Source organism: Ptiloglossa arizonensis, chromosome 9 (genome assembly GCF_051014685.1).
Source record: "Ptiloglossa arizonensis isolate GNS036 chromosome 9, iyPtiAriz1_principal, whole genome shotgun sequence".
NCBI lineage: Eukaryota > Metazoa > Arthropoda > Insecta > Hymenoptera > Colletidae > Ptiloglossa > Ptiloglossa arizonensis.
Window position 1 is genome coordinate 1912745 of NC_135056.1, and position 17166 is coordinate 1929910.

Genomic DNA, 17166 nt, shown 5'->3' on the forward strand with positions numbered 1-17166 from the left:
ATATAACAATCATTATGACATGTGGGTATCACTTAAAGAAGAACCTAATGGACCATGTCTCTCTATATGAATCATTAATTCGTTATTGAAATCACTCAGTTTTGAAGCAATTACTGTAATTATTGATAAGGAGATATAAATTTTATACAATGTTGTGAGAAAATAATTGTGGAAAATGACAAATGAATTAATATTATCCATATTAAAAAATGATTGCACCCAAAAAAGTTTTGCTCAGATTGCACTGATCTTAGACTGCAAAAATCACAGAAAACTGATTATGACACTACCAAATAGATAGCAAAAAGTAATCTATGAAAATGGTGCATATACAGAGTGGTACATAATTATAGCACTACCCAATTTTTTTAATGTTATACATTTTTGAGTTGTAATCCAAGAAAATTAACTATATAAACTTAAAGAATGTAATAAAAGACTCTCATATAAATATGACTGAAGTTACTCTTATATAAAGCATTAGACAACTGAAAAGGTGATTTTTAATTGTTGTATAACTATAGCACCATTGTCAATAAGCTAATTTTATTAGGTTTCAAATCATGAGAACTGAACAGAAGTGAAAAATTCAATTCCATATTAAAGTAAGTAAAATTAAGTAAAATTAAATTAAATTAAATTAAATTAAATTAAATTAAATTAAATTAAATTAAATTAAATTAAATTAAATTAAATTAAATGAAGTTTAATATATTCATTTATATACAAATATGGTGTGTGTACAAGTATTTGTACAATACTTCACTACAGTAGCAACATTGTATAACTTTATTATTAAATTTTCAAGGAAGGAAGAAAATATACATATTTCTAGATGTCCACAGAACAATTTTCAGTGAAAAAAATAAAATATCAATATGTATTAGGAAAATATTGACAAATATTCACACAGTTCCCTCCTTAATGCGTATTATTTACTTTATTCATAACATAAATAAAACATTGAATGTAATCAATATCGATATCAGTTGACTCAAAGCCATTATGCTAACCAGTTGTACATAAAGTTTATTACAATAATCCTAAAATGGGTCAAAAAAGTTGTGAGACAACAGAAGAGGAACGGAAGATTATAATACAGTTACATAATCAGTGCAAATGACTTAATGAAATTTTCTGTATTGTTCATAGACCTTAGGCTATGATTCAAGGAATAATTAACAGATTTGGTATGCAAAAACTTTATAAAAAATAGTCATAGGAAATAAACAAGGACAATAAACAAGATCAGTGAAAAATTAATCATTCAACAAGTGAAAAAAAATTAAAAAATGCTAGCAAATAAAATCACTGCAGAATTAAAAAATAACTTAATTATTGACATATATAGCAGCATAGTATGCAATACTTTACAAAACAATGGTTTTTATGGAAGAATGACTCAAAAAAGGCCTAAATATAAGTGAAATAAATAGAAAAAAAAATTAGAATTTGCAAAAGAGCAAGTGAACAAGCTACAGAATTCTGGATTCGAGTCATCTTTATAGATGAATGGAAATTTGACATTTTTTGCTCAAACCGAGTATGTGCAATATGGAGAAAATATAATATGGTGTGCAACGAGGAAAATTTATGACTGACAGTGAAGTACACTGGAGGATCAGTCCTATAAAAATTAGTGTTTGTATCTAAACTTTTAAAATGTAATAAAATTGCGAGATTAGTGTGCACTTGACAAAATATGCATCGAAATTGAAAGATTGTACATTAATTTTAAAGACTAAAATATTTTTTTTTTAATTCAAAATAATTTGAAAATTCTGAACTGGTTTCAAATCATTTTTATGGATAGAAAAAAATTCAATTTGATTGGGCCAGATGAATTTAATTCGTATTGGCGAATTTTCATAAAAAGATTCACAATATTTTTTTAAAAGGAACTTCGGTCATGAAAGTTTAATAATCTGGAGAGCTTTTTGTATTCGTGATATGATAAATCTGGCTTTTATATCCATAAGAATGGACAGAAAATGAACAATACAAAACACAGGACAATTTTGCAAGACAATTTACTACCATTCCTTGCACAATATGGCACAATTGAGTGAATATTTCAATAGGACAGTACAACTGTACACACAAATTAAAGATCAAAAAGATGGTTTGAAGAAAATAACATTAATATTATACAAGCATGTTCACCTGATCAGAATCCAGTGGAAAATATTTGGAATTTTATTGTTACAAAGTTTATGGTAAAATGCATCAATTTCAGAACATTTCGGCATTAAAGTTTCAATAATTACAGTGTTTAGTTAACTTTAGAAAGAAATTTTTCAAAAACTAATTGACATCATGACAAATTTCATTTTTCAATTAATATCAAATAGAGGAGGGTACAGATTACTAAAAAATATCTCAATTGTATCATTGTTATTATTATATTTTACACTTATCGTTATATAATTAATTCTTTTACATTCCAACTCAAAAGTCCAAAACATTAAAAAATTTGGGTGGTGCTATAGTTATGCACAGCACTGTATAATAAACTAAAATATTTATTATCTACAAATATACAAACTTTTAATTTTACTTTAATTTTACTTTACCTGCCACTTGTAATATTCTAAAAATGTCGTACCAGTATATGTAAAATATGGACAATATAGTATAAACAAGATTGGAAAAATATTAATCGTGTACATTAATAATCAAAATATCGTATGTACTCAGTAATAATTATTTATTATAAGTTACACAATGTTTTTTATTTTATAAAATTATGCTATAAATTATTTTCACTCTACATTATTCTCTCTAGAGATGAGAATATTTTTGCTTTTTTCCTCTTTTGCACTTTCATTCCAAAAGTAAATTCATTGACATTATAAACGTCTGAATCTAAAATGCTGCCATATCTTCACTGAACTTTCCCATTACCAATTCATAAATATTTACAAGTATACAATGAGATAAAACCATTGGTACACAATTGGTACTTTTTAAATTAATAATACATAATTATTATTATTTTGATACATGAACTCCATTCTAAGGCCCAAAAGACTGCGACTGATAAATTATTGGTAGTTGACCTACGGAAAATTCTGGTATGGTTTTTTTTTAACCTAAGGAAATTTAAAAGACGTCCCCGGGTTCTTTTTTTTAACGTGCGGTAAATTTTCGAAAAACTCCTTCGACTTATTGTGGCGGAACCGGTGGAATGTGGGATTCCCCGCATTCGGAAACACCAGATGCGAAATCTACCCACTAAATCCACCACGGTGGCCATTCTCGCATGTTCTCGAGGGGCACCAGGAACTAAAAACATCAAAGCTTTTGATGCCCTATATGCAGCGCGGTTGCTGTGCCTTCTCACACCTTTGTTGGGGGGGGGGGGGGGGGGGAAGAGGCCCCCCCTGTCACTTTCACGCTGTATTTCCAAGTGAATGGAAATCACCAGACCTCCATGTAGCAATCGAACAGCTGCCGGAGGTAGTCTCCAAGGATGTCCTGCCGATCCCCTAGAGTATCTAGGCTTGCCCGGTAAAGGTGGCTTTGCCCGGGTCGATTTACTTTCCGATTTTCTCGTGGGATTTGATATGATACCAATCATTAAACTTAAAAGGGTGGGGAAGGGAAAGAGCTACCGTATAGCTCCGACGATTGAGGAAATACCCGTACTCAGTGGCGGTTACCAGGACACAACGCAGTACACCCTGGAAGTGTGCCCAGCTTGGGCGTGTGAGCGCTGTGTCCTGGTCGGCACGATTGGGGCAAATCTCTGGAGAGGGTCAGCACTTCCCCCGAGAGCGGACACAAGATAAAACTCCGCGCCGACGACTGGGTAGCAACCTGTCGCCCCCCCCCCCCCCCTTTAACCAAAAAAAGGGTTGGACGCGGCGATCGTGTTGCATGGGGGGTCACCAAAAGCGTTGCTGCAATTCGATTTTCGGTGCCTCCCCCCCCCCCCCCCTCCCCCCAATGACGTGCGAAGATGATCACCGTAGTGGGTTTTAGTGAATAGGAGGTCCCACACTCGGTTGTTCCACTTGCGGGGAATCCCATACTTTTCCGGCTCCTCCTTAAGGAGCCGGCGCAGTCGTCCGAAAATTTCCCCCGTGTAAAAAAAAGGAATTAGGACTTCTTTCATACGTTCAAAGATTACTCATAGTTTAAAGTAATTTTAGTTCTTTATTTCTTTAATTGACATGCGAACGTCAATGCGTAAAATATATAACACTGACGACTTTAAATAATAATAATTTGAACAATGAGACGAGGGGAATATGATTTTTGCATAATTATAAAGAGGAAGATGTATTAAGAATATCATAATTTGTTTAAATGCGAGGGTCTTTGAGAATTAAAAGATATACCTCGTTATTTATATAGAATATTGAAATTTCTCTTCATTTTATTCGGGATTAATTTTTGAATATATTAAATACAGTAAATATTATTGATAAGCATGATTTTATATCATAAAAGAATGCTGTCTATTATTTTTAAAAAAGTAGAATGGAAATAATAAACAAGGTTTCTGAAACATTACGAAGAAGAAAAACAGTTTTTACATCAAAAGAATAATACCTTTAAAATGTTCAACCTTGAGTATTTATATTACCTAAAATCTGTATTATACTTTATTAATGTTTACATTTTCAAGGTTGCTAGATACTTGAGAAGTAATACAAATTTGTATATACTGATGTGGGAGAGACCACAGTTGTTTTGGACGCTAGATTCAGATTTCGGCGTCTGAATTCGACCGAATCCATGTCGATAGAGCACGCGGTGAATGGAAGGAAAAGGGGATCTTCATGAAATGAGTTATAGAGATCGAGGTTTGATTCCAAGATAAGTGGATTGTATTTTTCGTTTTAAGACTTGAATCGCGCACAATTTTTAATACAACAGTGAGGTAACAGCACGAACGCGGAAGACTGGCGATCAGCCGGTGACAAACTTAATCGTAATTGCGAGGGAGCAATGGCGATACAAAAAAAAAGGAACGGATTATTTGGTTTTTTCACGTTGTGGTTCAAAATCTCTTTGTTCCGCGCTGCTTCTACTTTTATACGTAATTTTCTTTTTGGACTTGCGAAATTGCGACTGACCGCTGCAAAACGGTTAGACAGCACGGCGCTACCGATTTCCGGCTTTTTCTACAAAAGATCCTTCTATTGAATCGTGCGATCGATCACGCGATCAATGGGGCGCGTGGATCAACCGTCGCGCAAGATGATGTAACATTTATGGTATGTGTGGTGGTGTGTATATACATTTAGTATGCGAGTGTGAGAGAATCGCAACACGCATCAAGCCTGCAGAAAACAGATTTCAAGCTTCTAAAATGTTCGACGACTAAGGAATTTCCTTTGTCAACGAACTCTCATGGAACAAAGCCCTGTAGTATTGATAGAGAAACTATCCTAACTCTCTTTGCTATTTCATTTTCAAATTTGAATGCAATTTTTGAAGCACTAATTTTGAAGTTTTTTTTTTACTTCTCTTAAAACTCTTCGTTCATTACAATCACTTAACAACCTTCTGTTAAGATTCCAAACCTTGTTTTCTACTCTATTTTCCGTTTTATACCGTTTTATTATATATTGAACTGTTTTTATTAATAATATTACTGATTTTTTGTAAACTTTTTCCATTTAGATAATGACTAATAATTAATTTTCGCAGCTCAACCTTGGTTTCTGTTCCTTTTCGGTCCACTTTGCTTAACAATGTGACAAACTGTTTACTTTTAAACAAAAAAACAGTTACTGATTGCCTTTTGTTCTTTGAAAATGTAAGGGGAATCCCTGTTATAACACAAAAGATTCCTAGAATATATTTTATTATATTAACTGTACGAATACGACTGAGAGGTAGTTCTTCTGATTAGATACATTTTTTGTGTTTTTTGTAATTTTAATAAATGAAATATGAAACTAGTTTGTAAATAGAATAACCTAATGTAATAATGAATGTTTGATAAGAATAAATGAGAAGTGTTAATACGAAGTATGATTTTTTTCATTTATACCAAACGCTTGTATAGTGTACGAATACGAGCGGGAATAACTGTATATTATATAACTGAAATATTTAGAAACGTTAAATAATGACAATTAGAAGTATAATACTTCAGATATCCATCTCGTGCAACACACATGAGAGCGAAGGTAAAGAAATAAACATACAGTCACTCACAGTGAAAGTCATACAGGTTGTACCTTAAGAAATGTTGCCTCTATACAATAACAGGATAAGGTCTTTGTTTAAAAGAAATTATTATTCTATAGACTAATAGTAATTATTCCCACAGAAAATTAAAAGTTAATCATTATTCTTTATTGAGATAGAAGATGATAACCACATCACATACAATACATAATAAAATGCTACAAAGAAGAAAACCATTTGAGAAATAAAATGAAAATTAATTTAAAAAAGAAATTTAATGAAACTAATGAAATGTGATGAATACTTAGAAAAATAAAAATAGATTCAAAATTAAGTGTTCTAGCTATTGCAATTGATGTTACATAATATTTAGAAGTATCTGTAAGTGCAGAAAGATAGTACAGAATAATTAGGATTGTTGGATTCCTTCATGTTTTATGGTGACAATAATCCAAACCATACATCAAAGACTGCTCAAGAACAGCTATTGTACAATTGTTTTAAAGTTATTCACATACAAAAATGAATTAAGAGCAACAATACAGACTATATGAGAAAATATTGACTGAAGTTTTCAAAAAGAATTAGTCTGATATATGCACACACATAGTGAATTTTTTAAATTCCGTGGATCTATATAAGTTTAATGATGATACTACTAATAGGAAGTCGCACTAAATATATTTTGATTTACAGTTGTAAAGAAATCAAAAACAAATGACTATCTGTTAGCTATTGTTTCAGTACTTATATCAATATAGATGGAAAGGAAAGAAACAGACATCATAATGTGAAAACTTATAAAATTACATCCCGAAGAAAAATCTTTTCGAGAAGTGAAAAAAATTACAGTTAACAGAACAGATTGTATGATTTTGAAAATTATAAATAATTATTGATATGAAGGTAAAATGTCTAATAAACCTGGATATAGTAGAAAAAGTTATTATTGGACATCAATGATCGTATTATCTGTTGATAAGTCAAAATAAATCTAGGAATATGAAAAATTTAACAAAGGAGGTTTCAACTCTAGTTAAAAAATATATATTAATGGAAATAGTTTGAAGGACTGTATGTAAAGAAGAGTATAACGGCAGAATAGCTAGAAAGAAACCTTACATCTGAAAAGAAAATAGGCAAAATCAATTAAAATTTGCTAAAATATTTCTTAATTAGGACAAACATTTTAGAAAAAATGTTATACTTTTCAATGAAACTAAAATAAACTTATTTGGACACAATAGTAAAAAAAATTATACGGAGGAAGCCCAACACAACATCATGTTTGTAATACTTATTCAAAAGTAAAACATGGAGGAAACTCAGTGATGTGGGGTTGTATAATTGAAAATGACATCAGGAATATGCAATGCATTAATGGTACGAGGGATAAAATAAAATATTTAAATATTTTAAAAGATAATCTAAAATCATCAACTGAAAAATTGAATATGATGTACTATTTGCAGTGGAACAACGACTCCAAACATACTTTATGTAGTACAAGAATGGTTATTGTATAATGTACCAATGTTATTTACCCCCCCCCCCCCCCCCATTAACCACTCGATCTTAACCCGATTAAGTATATTTGTGGAGAATTGAAAGCAAAACTATTAAATCATAATTTTTAACAAATGTAGAAAAATTGAAACTACAATTATGTAAAAAGTGGAACAAAATCCGCCTTTATTAATAAGTTAATTGAATTTATACCACGATGGTTACAGGCTATCATTGATGCCAAAGACCACGTCACAAAATATTAATGTTAGTCTAAACATAAATATATATATATGTTAAATTTTGTGTCGGTAAAACTACAGTAATTTTACATTTTCAGTTAAATATAAATAAATACTTAATATTATTTTATTTTTCTTTCGTTAATTATCTATTAAATTGTATTAATAAATGTATACTGTGTTCTTACTCTCAAATTTACATGATTTAATTCATTTTCCCACTGATTTTCATAGGCGTATGCTCAATTTTGTGAATAACTGTATTGTATATTTTTAATTTTGATCAAAGGACATTTTTTTTTATCCTTTTTTTCTTTTGATCGTTCGGTTGGATTTGTCGCTGTAAGACATTCAGTTAAAACGCAACCTTATACTGAGCCTAAATAACAGTAAAGAAAAGAAAAGAATATCGATAAGGTTAATTCAATCATTTTTCGTAGATATCAGGTGTACCAATGATTTTGTTACATTTTATGTATAACTATAAGTAATGATTTTTTCATAGTATTGTAAGTTTATAGTTTAAACATTATACTTTTTTTTAAATAAAAAGTGTAAAACATCTTTTGTTATTTCTTTTATCCTTCAAATGCCTATTACAGTATTGTCTCGTTATAGATCGTCCACTTAAGCGATAGGCACGACTTACAACGAATCAGTTCTCTTCTTTGCCGCTATGAGTGACAGATTGTGAGAGAACAAGACAATATATGACGACAGCAAACCATAAAAGTGTCTTTAGCAGTTTTAATTGTATAGCAGTAAAGAAAAATAAATAAATTGTACTATTACAATTATTATTGCAATTGCATGTATTATTATAGTTAAATTATTGTTAAATTATCATGGTCCGAAAAAGATTAACGATAAGAAGGAAGATTGCAATTTTCAATAAGTTGAACGCGGCAGAATGAACTATACCCAATTTAGCAGAGCAATACCAAATCTGTATAGAAATAGTTCGATGCATTCAATGCGAGGAAAGTAAATTAAGAAGCTATAGATCAAAACGAATCCGTGAATTCGAATTAATTAACAGAAGAACATACAGTTTTGAGGATTTGGAAAACCACCTTCAAACGTGGTGTTTAGAACAGCAGACAATGAGAAACCACTTACGGATTTATTATTACAAGAAAAAGCATTGGAAATAAGAAATAAAATTGGGATACCGCCTTCATTTAATAACAGTAGGAGTTGATTAACAAAATTTAAAGATTGTCATAATAGATTAATTATTAAAGTCACCAAAGTCTCGAGCAAACTTTATGATTTGCCGCTGTCATCTGCCCTCTCGCTCACTCGCAGACTGCGCATTTGCCACTTCAACTACAAAAGCAGTGGAGGGGATAAAAATACTAACAACGAAACACGAATGACAACTTATAACGAGATAATGCTGTAATTATGGATTCCAATAACTGTGACTTACTGCATACTGAAATTAATTCTGAAAATATAATCGAGTTATATGTAATAAATAATACTATAAACTTGAAAGAATAACGTATTTTATATTTTACATATTATGAACTACTGTTAGAACATTATTTCATAATGATTCAAGTGACAGATTATTTATAGGTTAGATATATCGGAAAATTAAAGTTGCTCTGTGATGCGATCAGCGGTATAACGTTGCGCATGTATTATGCGCAACCACAGAAGAGCAACGTGTGAAGGAGGAAGAAGTACAGTATGGTGATTTTTCTCGCAATTGGCCAAAATATATTTGAGTCAGTATAGATTATCGCGTGTCCGCTACCTCTTTTACTATTCCTTCCCCAAACGGTTTACCTATGGTCAGAGAACCGCGCACGCTAAAGAGGTTGCCATGTGAAACTGTTTAGTGCTTTATAGAAAACTCACAGACGCTACGCATGACATATGTAGTGTCGCATTTAGGCGAAAGTGGGGGAACTCGAGAGATCTCATGGATCTGGCTTAAACGGCACTGGTGTAGATATTGTAAGAAATTACCTATTTATTTTTCATAAGTTTTTATTCCAGTTGATATGGAACATTTATCGTGCTAAATAAACAGATCGATTAATTTAAGTTGTGTCTGAACTGGTCTGAACAGCACATAGAGAATGCATAGATAATAATCTATGTTTTTTTGGATAATTTGAAAATCATTTTATAATTATACTTTAAAAGCGATAGAAAAGCACCAATTTTCTCTGATAAATGTGTTCAAGTGTTTAGATAATTAGTTATGAAAATCAATATAAATTGGAAATGCAATATACAATAATGTTGTTCAAAATTGGATGTAGAATTTCTCATTAGTTGTTACAAATGTTTATACAAGTGTATTAGTGACTATTTTACATATTTCAACAATGCTGAATATTTTGTAATGAATGAGAAGATGAAAAATATTAAAAATCACTTTGATAGTTATATCATTAAAAATGTTTGGTAGTAAAACTATGGCGAAAACAAAGATGTCTACAGTAAAAGAGGATGATCTTGTTGAATGCTTCCTATACCCAAAAATTTGTTACACAAAACCATCAGAAACAATAACAGAAGAAATACTTTTACAAGAAATTGCAAAATTCAATGAAGAAATTGCACCATATATTGACGATTACATCTGGCACAGTGATACCTTAATTTTCCGTCCTAGAACAAAGCAAGCATTATTACTAGAAAAACTTACAGAAAATACAATGGGTGTAGAAGGTAACATATGTTATTTTATTTATGAAAATTTCTAAATACAATAATTATAATAGCATATTATTGTTTTGCACTTTTCTTATAGAATGTGATATACTACCTCATATCTATGTATCTCTGCACTTTGATGAAGATATAAGTGATGAATGGTTTATAGTATTTCTAATATTTAAACTTACACAGACTTTCGATGGATTAATTGCTAAATTAATAGATTCTGATGGAGAATTTCTCTTAATTGAAGCAGCAAATGTTTTGCCTTCATGGGCTAATCCTGAAACATGTGAAAATCGTACATTTATTTATAATGGAGAGTTGCATATTATTCGTGAAAAATATAAAACGTTATTTGATTTATTAAATAATATACAGGAAATTCCATATTTTTCTAAAGCTTCTGACAAAGTACAAGATGTTTTAAAAAAGCGAATTAGTGTTTATCCAAATGAAATTAAAAAGAGACATCATAAAGCTAGAGTGTTTTTACCAGAGAAAGCAGTTTCAATTCTTCAGCAAAAACCAGGACTTGTTGCATCAGCCATTAGATCTATTTGTCATTCGGATCCACTTGAAAGAAAAGTAAAAATTTAATTGTATTTAAATCATTATATGATAAAAATTTCATTTATTTTCATTACATATAATACTTTTTATGTAAAACAGGTCTGTCGTGCTATGAGATACTTTCCCCCTGAACAGCGAATTATGGTTAATTTGAAAATGACTAAATGTTTATATGCAATGGCAATTCATTGTCGATACACAGGAGATCCAAGAACAGGTTGGAATATACCACCAATAACCTGTTCAAAGTACAATGCTCATATACTTGGTGTTAAAATAGCATGTGGCTTAGAAATGTTAGTTGCTTGTGCACATGAAGAACGTAGAAGAAGAATGAAAGAAACAATCAATGATTCTGAAAAAATGAAAGCAAATGAATATACTCTAAATGCATATTTAGCACGTTTAGAAGCTAGTGGCTACTTTAGAAATCTATTAAAAGGCAGTAAAGATTATGAACAACTCCTAAATGCAGCAAAAGATTATTATATACAACATTTAAATTCGTTTAATTCTACAATAAATACTATTAAAAGTGATGCTGAAAAAGTTTTAGAAGCATGGGAAAGCATACAATCTAATGACATTGAATTACATGGTAATTCTGTTAAAATGAATATTAATAAAATTTCATTTACATTCAATTATTACTTTATTTTATATTTTATACACAGCTCAAGATGAAGTTACATTAAGTCCTGCAGATAGTGACAGTTGGTTAAATGTAGATCCAGTTAAATTAAAATTGTATTTAAATGAACAGTGGGGAAGTGTTAACAATAAGAAACAGGGACAAGAACCATTGAGTCTTAAAGAGAAAGTACAATCATTCTTCAACCATACTAGCAATATTGATGGTGTACAGTTTTTAGAGTATGTTACTTGTGTTATAATTCTAATAGTATTATACAAAATACAATAATATGTTTATTTGTAGAGATCATTCTATGGAGGCTGACATAATGTATGATCCAGGAGATAGTGGAAAAGTTGAATTTGATGCAGATATATTTGATTGTACATTACGAGGTATACTAGATTTAGCTGTTCCAGGAAGTGAAGGAGAATTTGAAGGAAGTTCAGAAGGATCCTTGGGTGAAGATGATGAAGATACAGGTGGTGAAATAGATAAGTATATGCGATTGTTAAATTCAGAATTACAATCTGAAATGGTAAAAGACGAAAGTTTTGAAATGCATAAAAGATCTGACACAATAGAAGAAAATTTAATGAAAAGTATGAAAGAAGAAGCAGGTGGTTCAGGACCAATTGGAAATATGATAGGTGGATCTGTTCGACGGCTTATGCATTTGCAATTACAATCGCCAACCACAGTACCTCCTGACTTACAAAGTTAATAACATTAATTATAAAGAGTAATTTTTATTAAAATATATTAACAATTATCAATAGATCAAAACTCTTGTTGATGATATCATGTAAATTAAACTGCAACTATTTATTATTTTAAGAAGAAAGTATGTGTGGGTGATACATTAATGATTTAAACATTTCTTTATCAGCAACTAAAGAATGTTAATGTAATTTTACATTATTTTTAGAACTAATAAATATAAAAAAGTTAAAATTTTGTTCTCATACGCAATTTACTTTTATTTCAATGTTCATTTCATAAAGTATATTTAATTAGGATACTAAACATTATAATAATGAATAAATACATACACTTATTCAAGCATGTACATAAAAATTAATAAAATATCCTCACATTTACTTATAATTACTTGAATTTATTAGCAATAACAATTAATTTATTATTTATATGGTAAATTTAACCACGTTGGTATTTTCTTTTTATTTTCATTTAATAATTCACTAGTATTTGTATTAGAAGCTCTAACTGGTTTATTATTTGCAGTATTAAAAGTGTTCGTATCTTCATTAATTATTTGATTTTCTTGGTTTATCATTGACATTCTGAAAATAGGGTAGTACAATTAATAAAATGACATTTTTATTATAATAAATGCATAACATTATTAACCACTTACCTAAATTTAGCAACTTGTGTTTCAACTTCTTTAGGATCTGTCAATTTTTGTTTTATATTAGATTTAAGAGTTGATGATCCAGAATAATAAACAATAGCAGAAGGTACCAAGTTTTCATCAATTAAACGTGCATTACTATTTAAAATATGTTTTGGTGGAGTGGTAACTATTGAGAAATAAAGTATATATTATATTATTTTATGACTATTATAATGTATAATTTTAGTTTAAATAATATGCTATTGCTACGTAAATCCGAATCAATGGAAGTTAGATAAAAAAAAAAATTGTTCGATCCAAAACTGTACAGTTCTTAATTTCTCAATCATTTATGATTTTACAGGTGTACAATCTCTTATATGAAATCCTTAAAGATAAATATGTTTCAAAATAGTATTAAGAGAATTATAGGTCTGGAAATTAGCAAACATATTGTACAGCATAGTGATATTAGTTAGTAAACATTATTTATTATGTTCTGTATATTAAGTAGTTTCGATCACTGTTAATTATTAATATGCTTCTTATTTCTAAGTACAATATGCCAAAATCAAACAAAATTGTGTTTTAAACTTTGTTTACGAGTTGCAATTGCTAAAAGTACGCTTAAGAAGTATTGCCAATGTGTGAACATCAGCTCTCTCGTATCGAACCCAGTGATCAACAATGCCATAGCCATCTACACTGGTGGACAAAATGATAAGGCACTGCTGTACACATCTAAAATTTCATGTATATTTACTAAAATTTTAAGGCTATTAGAAATGTGTTATATGTAAGTGACTTTATGTCAAGGCTATGTAACAATATAAACAAACAAAACTTTGGGCACTATTGTCTTTGAAGTTCTTTGTTGTGAAATTTCAAGTGGACACAATATTAAGGCACCTAAATTAGTCTGTTGAAGAACATTGAAATGTGCAAGTTTGTGCGAGTCTATTTTATAAAAGTTATTTATTAATAGTTAGTTTATAAGTGTTGAGTACTTTTTAACCGAAAATTGAACAATGGGACGAGGAAGAATGTTAAATGAAAATGAGGAAATTAAAATTCTTCAGTTAAAGTCCAATGGAAAAAGTCAAGTATATAAATTGCAAAAAAATTAAAAAGAAGTCGTTATGTTCAAAATTTTTTACAACCTTCAAGAATAAGGGAAAAAGAAATTGAAAGGAAGAGCTACAGCCCTTTCTTCAAGGAAAAAATGATTAATTTTAAGAAAAGCATCAAATTCTGAACTTCCACTTAGATAAATTGTAATGAAATGTGGTGCGGATGTATCTATTAAAACAGTAAAGAGGGTGATATAAAGAGCAACATATTTAAAATGAATGAAACAAATTATGTTCATAGATGAAAAAAAGCTGAATTTGGATAGTTTAGATGAATAAAAACACTATTTCCATGATTTAAAAGAAAAAGGAAAGGTTCCTTTTATAAAGGAAAAACAGAAATAAAATTTATTCGAGGCTGTATGAATAGTGCTGGCTACTTAAGTTTAATGAAGGATCAAATACAAACTTATTCTCGCAAAATTGCTGGACGAAAATATTTATTTCAGCAGGATAATGCAGCTGTACATACCGCTCGCATAGTCAAAGATTACTTTCGAACAGAAAATATAAAGGTTTTAAATTGACCAACAAGGTCTCCTGACCTGAATATTATCGAGAATATTTGGAGAAGATTAAGAAGAATATTATGAAAGTGGCAAGTAGTACAACACAGTGCTCCAATTAAAATCAACGATTTTAGAAGTTTGAGAAAGCTTGAAGAAAAATTGTATAAAAGATCTGTATAAAAGTTTACCAAGAAGAATAATTGAAGTGGTGCAACGTAAAGGACAGTCCAGATATTATTAAAACTAGGAAAACTGTGCAATTTTACTCAATTTTCATATTTTTGTTATTTTATATTAAAAGTGCCTTATCATTCTGTCTACACTAAATTTTATATTTTTTTTTTATAATTAATGAATAGATTGAAGAATTTATTTAATTTTTGTTATATATTATGTCAAAGTTAGTACTTTATTTTCTTGTGTATTTATTTTCCGCATATATGTACAAATAAATGTTTATTTAAAAAAATGTTGAGGTGCCTTATCATTTTGTCCACTAGTGTAGGATTCATTCGTAGTGACGTAATAATCTATAAACTGGATTAAAACGTTTTCATACAGTCGGATAGCATTTCTTAATTAGAATATCTATATCATCGTACTGGAATGTATTTAAAAGCACTTTTCTCGATTAATTATTACTTACAAAGAGAGCAAAGAGCTAACATAAAACAAATGTTATGTTATCTATTATTGGTAAAATTTAGACCGGAGTCAGTCATTTATCTGACCGATAAAAAAGTTTCTACACACTGTATTTCTTAAGCTTGTTTATTCGTTTCCATGGAAACGCGCTAGATTTTTCCATTTCATAGATCATCTACGATTAGTGCGAAGTACTCTGAATAACAAATTGTATGAAGAAATTATCAATAATGAAAGTTGCATTCGGGACTAGTTGTAATTCGAGAACTAATTATTTGATTAAGAAATGAAGGTCAGTTGCTTAAAAAGACAGCGAAAATTTTTATATTTTTATCTGAAAATGTTTTATGAACCGTAATAGTCATATTCTATTAAAAGAAGATGTTTAAAAGTAGTGTTCAGTATACTACCAAAGTGTTAGAGAAAGTGTTACTACTTTAGTGTTAAAGAGAACTAGTAGCATCGCGTAACATCCTGAGTCAATACTATCCTAATTTGATTCCGGAGTCAAATGCAGTCCTCACCATCATCTGTCGTTACCATAGCGTAAAGACAATTCAGTATATATGAAATGAAAATTTTCAATTTTCTAAGCGGCAATTACGCCACTCAGACTGTTGTGACAGTTATCTCTGAGTGACAATTTAAAAATAAATAAAAGATAAAGTAATTATTTAAAACGGGGGGATCTCACCGATTTAGATGATTTTTAAATATGTTGTAGAAATTAACATTTTTTTTCTACATACAGATACAAACAAAAATACCTGTCCACCTTATGAGTATAACATACTTTGCTTTTTTAATAAATGTTACATTCGTAATTACCTATTATAATTTATACTACTATAAACTTTTATTAATTGTACTTAAAATTAGTACAATTTTAGTACTTGTAACAAAAAAACATACATAAAAGTATTCGCCCAGAATAAACATTTCTTCTATAGAAACTTATTTACACACATTAATACTTTGTGAGATATTCTCGCGATCTTACTGTACGTATTAATCTTTTATGCATTGATTGGATTAATTTTTTTGTAAAATTTTCATCCATTTTGTTCCATTCTGTTGTCAATATATTTTTTAATATTTTTTTTGAGATTGGTTTATGTTTTTGTACAGAATGTTTAAATTCTGTCTACAAATGCTCGATGGAATTGACATCGGATGATTGAGGTGGCATACTTAAGGATTTTGATACATTGTAAAGGATCCATTCTTTTGTAATTCTTGCACAATGTTTGGGGCAATTACCTTATTGGAAGATAAAGTTATTTTGTAATTTTCCATACACTCCCAAATCATTATGAAACCACCATCATACTCAGTAGAAAGTTTTCTTTATTCATTTCAAGTTTTGGTTGTCTCCAAACTTTTTCTTTGACAGATGAAATAAAAATTTCAAATTTACATTTGTCACTAAAAATAACTTCATATCAAAAGTCTTTAGAAGCGTCTAAGTATTTTTTATAAATTCTACTTGTTTTTCTTGTTCTTCTCAGAAACCCATTGTTTTTTTCTGGCAATACGAATATGGTAACCAGATTTACTAAATGATCGCCTAACGGTTTCTATATTTTCCATTTTTTTTTTTTTTTAACAAATGCTTGTAACCTCTTTGCAAATATCCGATGCACAAATTTGCGGGTTCTTTTTGACATTTTGAATGATTTTCCGCTCTTCTCTGCGACTTGAAATTTTTAGGCGAATACTGCGAGGATTATTAACCACATTATTA

General features: G+C 29.8%; 2 protein-coding genes across 5 annotated transcripts in view; one reads left to right on the forward strand and one right to left on the reverse strand.

Annotated features, from left to right (window-relative positions):
* The first annotated feature begins 9297 nt into the window (after window positions 1–9297).
* Window positions 9298–12767, forward strand: Ecd (ecdysoneless cell cycle regulator). The gene is made up of 6 exons (XM_076319769.1): window positions 9298–9863; window positions 10324–10586; window positions 10669–11162; window positions 11247–11745; window positions 11822–12020; window positions 12085–12767. Exons 2-6 carry the CDS (start codon window positions 10331–10333, stop codon window positions 12503–12505), a joined length of 1869 nt encoding a protein of 622 aa, XP_076175884.1. The 5' UTR covers window positions 9298–9863; window positions 10324–10330; the 3' UTR covers window positions 12506–12767.
* LOC143151040 (tether containing UBX domain for GLUT4) overlaps window positions 10581–17166 on the reverse strand; it is a 36533-nt gene continuing 29947 nt past the window's right edge. Inside the window, exons 6-8 of one of the 4 annotated variants that reach the window (XR_012993222.1) lie at window positions 13160–13325; window positions 11071–11150; window positions 10581–10857 (exon numbers count right to left, since the gene is read on the reverse strand). Coding sequence is in view for 3 of the 4 variants with exons in the window: in XM_076319771.1 (XP_076175886.1) it covers window positions 12923–13085; window positions 13160–13325 (329 nt within the window). In the remaining variant the exon portion in view is untranslated. Of the gene's footprint in view, window positions 10858–11070; window positions 11151–12727; window positions 13086–13159; window positions 13326–17166 lie in introns of those variants that run through there. The other 3 variants (XM_076319771.1, XM_076319772.1, XM_076319770.1) reach the window with 3 other exon arrangements.

What these genes read in the sequence shown, in the direction of transcription:
- Ecd (XM_076319769.1), top strand. Translation starts at nt 10,331, where the DNA reads ATGGCGAAAACAAAGATGTCTACAGTAAAAGAGGATGATCTTGTTGAA. An exon ending in CGGATCCACTTGAAAGAAAA is followed by an intron (nt 11,163 to 11,246) that starts GTAAAAATTTAA and finishes TATGTAAAACAG; the next exon opens with GTCTGTCGTGCTATGAGATA. An exon ending in TAATGACATTGAATTACATG is followed by an intron (nt 11,746 to 11,821) that starts GTAATTCTGTTA and finishes TTTTATACACAG; the next exon opens with CTCAAGATGAAGTTACATTA.